The sequence below is a fragment of the Microcaecilia unicolor genome, chromosome 6 (assembly GCF_901765095.1).
Source record: "Microcaecilia unicolor chromosome 6, aMicUni1.1, whole genome shotgun sequence".
Lineage (NCBI taxonomy): Eukaryota > Metazoa > Chordata > Amphibia > Gymnophiona > Siphonopidae > Microcaecilia > Microcaecilia unicolor.
The window spans coordinates 239,628,302-239,635,829 of NC_044036.1; the positions used below are offsets into that span (position 1 = coordinate 239,628,302).

The following is a 7,528-nucleotide window of genomic DNA, read 5'->3' on the forward strand; positions in this document are numbered from 1 at the left end:
TTAACCCCTAACCTCTATTTGTTTGTTCAATACCTATGTCTGTCTTATCATTCCCACCTTAAATAATTCTCTTATCCCTTATTTGTCCTTTTTGTCTGTCCTGATTAGATTTGTTCTGTCTGTCCTGATTAGATTGTAAGCTCTTTCAAGCAGGGACTGTCTCTTCATGTTCAAGTGTACAGCGCTGTGTACATCTAGTAGCGCTATAGAAATGATAAGTAGTAGTCACTTACCACTGCTTAGTAAAAGGGCCCCTTATAGAATTACCCTCTAAACTCCCTTCTCCCCCACCCCCAGTTTTATAGGGGTTCTTAATCTCAGTCAAAAGGCCAGGAAGGAACCAATCTCTGTTCTGACTCAACATCTACATTTGAATCTCAACTTAAGAAGGGCTAAAAAGTGATTAGTAACCACAAAGAAGAGACAGTTCAGTGCAGCTACTTTGAACCCTGCTTATAATATTTTAACCTAATTCTTCTACTGTCATCCATTAATTTGCATTGAAGTTGTGCACCTGCCATATCCCTTAGGTCTTCCCTAGTAGGGATGATCTCTTCCCCTTCACCCTACATACATCAGTCCTCTATATCACAGTTTTCATTTCATGTGAGAGTGAATCATCATTTGCGAGGGAGTTTGGTATCCATTAGAAACAGAGCACCACAGCTGGGAGGCAGCTTTGCAATCTGAGGTGGTTTCTTTTCCATGATCGATTGCAATATGGTGAAAATGAGGGGTAAAGAAGACCCCTGGAATTCCATTACAAGTGGTGCCTTAACTGGTGCCATCTTAGCAGCACGTAATGGGCCGATTGCCATGGTGGGCTCTGCTGCTATGGGAGGTATTCTTCTAGCTTTGATTGAAGCAGCAGGTATTCTGTTAACAAGATTTGCCTCTGCACAGTTTCCTAATGGACCTCAGTTTGTGGAGGATCCCTCCCAGTCCCCATTGCAACCAGCCTCCCTGTTCGGAGATTACAGGCAGTATCAGTAAGGAGCACACCCTAGAGCGACTATGCTGTATGACTAGAAGACAAAGCACTTTCTTTTAGCAGCAACTTTGTTTTAAAAGTCTTTTTCAAGACCATCTTTCATTTTAATGACTGAAAAAAATCTACATTGAAATTCTCAAATCTGTTAACTAATAAAGACTCCTGAAGCAGGCCATAGGCTGAAACACAGTACTGTGTCGAGTCTTTGATTGTTTAATAAATCTTCAAAAGAATCAAGATTCTCATCAATTTTTCTAGAGCCCCTGGTCATTTCCCACTAATCTTCCGCACTTCATTTCTCGTGGGACTTCAGAGTTCTCCGCCTAGGCAAATTGCTAGTGGAATGGGACGTGCCATCTCCGTTCTGCTGTTCCTATAATGATGCTGGAACTCAGAAGATATGGGTTAAATGGACAAGAGGTTATTATTTATGGATCCAATTTCTCCTATATAAGCACGCAACTCTGGAATGCACTACCAAAAGCTGTAAAAACAACGTGCGACCACCTCAAATTGCGGAAATCACTAAAGACCAACCTGTTTGAAAAGGCATACCCTACTGACCCAACTTAATGCCTGAACCCAGCAACACAAAGAAACCAATACTTGTAATGAACACTATGAACACTATATAACTCCTCTTCTCTATGATCCCCTAATGTGTCTGTAACACATTTATCTCATTGACAATAACACCACTCTGTATTTGTTTCATCAGCGGAGGTGGCTAACGCCTCACGGTACTATGTAAGCCACATTGAGCCTGCAAATAGGTGGGAAAATGTGGGGTACAAATGTAACAAATAAATAAATATAATTTAATGGCTTCACCTTCTCAAATACTGCAATCATCCCCATTATAAACTGAAAGATCTCAAAAATTTCATTTGTTTATGTTTATTAAATACTTGTTAAAATGCATATTCCAAACAGGTAATTCTAAGCAGTTTTCAAAACAAAACATAAATACAATAAAATGATTGATAAGAACACTATTGCTTTAAAAAGCATAGGTAAACATTCATCCAAACAGACTCATTCAAAACAATGAACAAGGCCAATTAAGGCATCCCAGGCCAATCCCTTAACAGAGACCTCACTGAGAACAAGTTTGAAAGGCCAGAGAAAAATAGTGTGTTTTAAGTAGTGCCTTAAAACAAGTAAAGGACTGCTCCGAACGGATGTGTGGAGGAAGAGAATTCCAGAGGGTAGGTGCTCACTCTTTCCCCTTGAACCTTACATTAAAATGGAAACAGGCAAAACACTCTCATGCTGTGGATACTCTTCATATGTAGCACTTCTGGGGATATATTGTGCAAGTACTCAAGTGCACATAAGTGTATGCAGCCAGAGGTCCTGCAGGATGTACTCAGAGGGACTGACACCTCTGTCCTGGAAGACTACTCACCATTAATGCCCCAAAGTGTGCTTCACAGTGACACAGATTGAAGTGTGAAGAGTTCCTACCTTTTCTTCTTCAAAGTTAGGTTGGACAGGGACATTAGCTTGTGCCTGGATTGCACAGAGCAGAAAGATTCCTAAACTGAGCAGACCTGACTTCATTGTCCCAGCTTATTTCTTCCCTTTCAGTCCTGTGATTTCCCAGCTGAAACAGCACAAGCTTATAATCAGCTAGTGAAAGTCCCAGCGAGCAACGATCCTATTTATGGAACATCTGCCCAAAAAAAAAAAAAAAAAAGCAAACAGCATTACAACAGTACATCATAGCACCCAGTGGGATAGTACCAGCATCCTCATTCTCTACTGTAGAAGCCGGACATTGCCAGAACAGAGAACATTTGTTGTGAAATAGGGGTCTTTAAAGGACCCATAACTCATGGAAAAAGAGCAATGAGTCACAGTGTGCCACAGGAGCCCTAAAACAGATTCTCTGTGGGGATGCAAAATTTGTTCATCTTGACAATGCCCTTCTTGGTTTCCTAGTATGGATGACATGATGGCTGGGCACTGTGTAAAATGCAGGGGTCAGAGACAAGCAAAATAAAGAATGAAGAATGGTAGAGTATTAGGAACTGAACTGAATCCTATGTGTATCAGTGTACAACAATAGTAACTAAGAAAGTCATTTTAGAACAATTGTGTGGCAGATACATGTATAAAAAGTGGTACAGAAGAGAAACAAGAAAAGAACAAAAAGGTTCTGCAGAAACAGCAAAAGGCAGCTAAGCAACCAGGGATGTCACTGGAGCCACACTCAGAAACATAGAAACATGATGACAGACAAGAGCCAAATGGCCCACCCAGTCTGCCCATCCACAGCAATCACTATCTCCTCCTTTCCCTAAGAGATCTCACATGTCTATCCCACGCTTTCTTAAAGTCAGACACAGTCCTCATCTCCACCACCTCCACTGGGAGGCAATTCCATGCATCCACCACCCTTTCCATGAAAAAATATTTCCTTAGATTACTCCTGATCATATAACCTCTTAACGTCATCCTATGCCCTCCTATTCCATAGTTTTCCTTCATTTGAAAGAGGCTCACCTCCTGTACACTAACACCATAGAGGTATTTAAACATGTCCATCATATTCCCTCTCTCCCATCTTTCTTCCAGATTATACATATTGAGAGCCTTGTCCCTACACACTTTATGAAAGAAACCATTGACCAGTTTTGTAGCCACCATCTGGATCCATCCTGTTTATATCTTTTCGTAGGTACAGTCTCCAGAATTGCACACATTATTCTAAATGGGGCCTCACCATAGACATATATAAGGGCACTATCACCTCTTTTTTCCTGCAGGCCATCCCTCTCCCTGTGCATCTAAGCATCCTTCTGGCGTTGACCATCACCTTTTCTACCAGTTTGGCCACCTTGAGATAATCTGACATAATCACCCCCAAGTCTTGATCTTCTTTCGTACACAGAAGTACTTCACCCCCTATACTATACCTTTCCCTTGGATTGTTGCAAACTAAGTGTATGACCCTGCATTTTTTAGCAGTAAATCTGAGTTGCCAACTGCTCAACCATTCTTCAAGCTTTGCCAGATCCCTCCACATACTTTCAATGCCCTTCAAGGTGTCTACCCTATTACAAAGTTCGGTATCGTCCGCAAAGAAACAAACCATACCAGACAGTCCTTCCGCAATATCACTCACAAAGATGTTAAAAACAGCCCGCCCAAGGACCAATCCCTGCGGTACACCACTGATAACATTTTTCCTTGAAGCAAACTCCATTTACCACTACCTTCTGTCTCCTTCAACTTAACCAGTTTTTAACCCAGTCAGTCACTTTAGCCCCCATATCAAGGGCACTTAGTTTATTTATCAGTCGCCTGTGCGGAATTGTGTCCAAGGCTTTACTCAAATCCATGTACACCACATCTAGCATCCCTCCCCTATCCAACTGTTTGATCACCCAGTCAAAGAAATCAATCAGATTTGTCTGACAAGACCTGCCTCTACTGAAACCATGCTGTCTCGAGTTCTGCAGTCCATTTGATTCTAGAAACCTTTCAATCCTCTGCTTTAGAAGCGTTTTCATTAGTTTACTCACCACCGAGGTCAGACTAAAAGGTCTGTAATTCCAACATCCACCCTTCTCCAGTCCTTTGGGCCATTCCAGACTCTAAGGAAGCCTTGAAGAGGTCAGACAATGGAACCACCAAAACTTTCCTGAGTTCTTTGAGCACCCTCAGATGTATCCCATCAGACCCCATCGCCTTGTCTATATTTAGTTTAGCTAGCTGAAAATCTGTCCTGGTTTACCAAACAGTCATTTCCATTAGGTGATAAGGGAAATGGGACTTGATATACCGCCTTTCTGTGGTATTTTGCAACAACATTCAAAGCGGTTTACATATATGCAGGTATTTATTTTGTACCTGGGGCAATGGAGGGTTAAGTGACTTGCCCAGAGTCACAAGGAGCTGCAGTGGGAATCAAACCCAGTTCCCCAGGATCAAAGTCCAGTGCACTAACCACTAGGCTACTCCTCCACTGTTGACCTGACATGACCATGTTTTAGGGAGTGCCTGCATCAGATGTCCTTGATTTTTAATGCGAGTAAACTCAATATATGATCTCAAACCTTAGCCTCTCATATAATCGGTTGATCCAACCAAGATACTGCTACACTATTCAAAATGGTATTGAAACAGAAAGTCTTCACAAACTCATACAGTGACCAGCTAAAGGGTATCTGAAGTCCCAGGTGAACCTTCAGCTATGTGCCCCCCCCCCCATGCACAGCATCTCCCCTTTCCTTCTTAACTAGCCACCCTCTATGTCTTGCATCTCACCTTCTGTCGTCGTCCCCTCACACGTGTCCAGCATCTGTCCTTCCCTTGCCTACCCCGTGTCCAGTATCTCCCTTTCTACCACCTACTAACCTTCTCTGTGTCCAGCATTTCCCCTTCTATTCTACTCCCCAGATGTCCAGCATCTCTCCTTCTGTTTCCTCCCCCCACCAAAGTATCCAGCATCTCTCCTTACCCTGTCTATCCCCCCCCCCCCCCACACACACACACACACACACTGTGTGCAGCATTTCTCCTTGCTTCTCTTCCTCCTGTCACTGCCACCACCACTCAACCTCTGTCTTTCACGGTTCCACCTAAACAGGAAACTTAGCATGGTGCCAGGCATTTGAGTACCTGTGCATGCATAACTCATGAACTGCCATGTCCTGTCCCTCCAAGGTAAATGTTTTTTTTTTGAGTGGGCACCACATAGCAGGTTTTGATTGTGAATAGGTTCTCACAGGCCCACCATCAAACTGAAAGCAGTGATGTGATTCTGGTCAGTCTGGCACCACAGCGCACAAGACAGCAATAACTATTTGACAGTGTGTGTATCTTTGATTTGTGCAGTATACTACTGCCTAGTGGTAGGACCAGCCCTTTTTACACATATAAAGGCATACACGTAGAAATGCTGATTTTACAATGTGGGTATTTAGCTACTATTTAGGTTTCTGCTAGGTACTAATGTTGCTACTATTTGAGTTTCTGCTATTTACTTGTGACCTGGATGGCCATTGTTGGAAACAGGATATTGGGCTAGATGGACCATTGGTCTGACCCAGTATGGTTATTCTTAGGTTCTTATGTAAAGAGGGTGTGTTGTATGTGTACTTTGGGCAGCCCAAAAAATTATGTATGTTCCTGATTTTGCATGGGAGTACACATCCTATATAATAATTCTCACCTCCAACAGGATGTGCTTGGGACCGTGCCTGCCGGAAGTGGTCTGCTAGGCAGGCGCGCACTGACCTCAGTGACATCAGTGACAGACAATTTGGCAAAGCAAAACAATCTGAGCGCTGGCCATTAGGACACAGGGTTGATAGGAGAGTTTTAAAAGACTGAAGGAACCGAAAGTGTTAAATGGGGGGAAGGGGGGAGTTCTGAAGGACTGAAAGACATGAACATTTGGGAAAGGAAAACAATCTGAATGCTGGCCATTAGGACACAGGGTAGATAGGAGAGTTTTAAAAGACTGAAGAAAACCAAAGTGTTAAACTGGAGAAGGGGGGGGGGGGGAGTTGTGAATGACTGAAAGACATGCAAATTTGGGACAGGAAAACAATCTCAATGCTGGCCATTAGCACACAGGGTACATAGGAGAGTTTTAAAAGACTGAAGGAACCAAAAGTGTTCAGGGGGGGGGGGGGGGGGGAGTTCTGAATGAATGAAAGAAATGAAAATTTACGAGAGGAACACAATCTGAATGCCGGGCATTTGTACACAGGGTACATAGGACACTTTTTTTTTAAAATGAAGGACGTGAAAGTATTACATCTTGGGGGAGGGGTGAGGAGGAAAGCGGTGGGGTATCTGGATACTGGGCGTTAGGGCCACGGGGGTACATAGACTTTTGAAAGCCTTAAGGAACCCAAACTGTGGGAAGAAGGAGGAAAAGGAGGGGAGGGAACGGGGTGAGGGGCATTAGGAACAGGGGAGGGGGCCCTGTCACACACTCTCATTCTCACACACACACTGTCACAGAGACAGTCTCACTCTGTCACACACCCACACATTCACTCTGCCTCTCTCTCTCTCAAACATACACACTCCCAGGAAAACCTTGCTAGCGCCCGTTTCATTTGTTCCAGAAACGGGCCTTTTTTACTAGTATATAATAAAAAGAATTCCCCATCGGCATTTGCATCTCTTCCAAGGCAGGTCATGTCTGTAAACTGCTTATTTTAGTCAGGGCTTTAAAGGAGTGAATGAGGGCAATTGTTTCTTAACCTTTTACAACCCAAAAATGTAACATTGGATTTAGGAGCCTGGCTCCTTAATTGGTGACTAAAGTATAGTTTTGTGAAATCCAGCTTTTACACGTGTAGGTTGTGAAATTGTCATTTACACATTTAAGTGAAAGATTGCATGTACAACTGCCGAGTCATGTCGCCCTTTTTTTGAACATTCTCACACATGCCAACTGCCGAGCGATCTTGTTCTCTTTTTCAACATGCTTGCACATTCACACTGCCAAGCAATTATATCCTTTTTATGAGCATGCTTGTATGTACAAGCTGCTGAGTGATGCCACCCATT

General features: G+C 43.1%; 1 protein-coding gene across 1 annotated transcript in view; it reads right to left on the reverse strand.

The window, feature by feature from the left end:
- The window catches only part of LOC115472606 (lipocalin-like), a 112,112-nt gene extending 109,482 nt beyond the window's left edge, over positions 1 to 2,630 (reverse strand). The window contains exon 1 of the mRNA XM_030206912.1: positions 2,459 to 2,630. Within this exon, the coding sequence (XP_030062772.1) occupies positions 2,459 to 2,554 (96 nt within the window). The 5' untranslated portion in view covers positions 2,555 to 2,630. The remainder of the gene's footprint in view (positions 1 to 2,458) is intronic.
- Between the last annotated feature and the right edge of the window lie 4,898 nt (positions 2,631 to 7,528).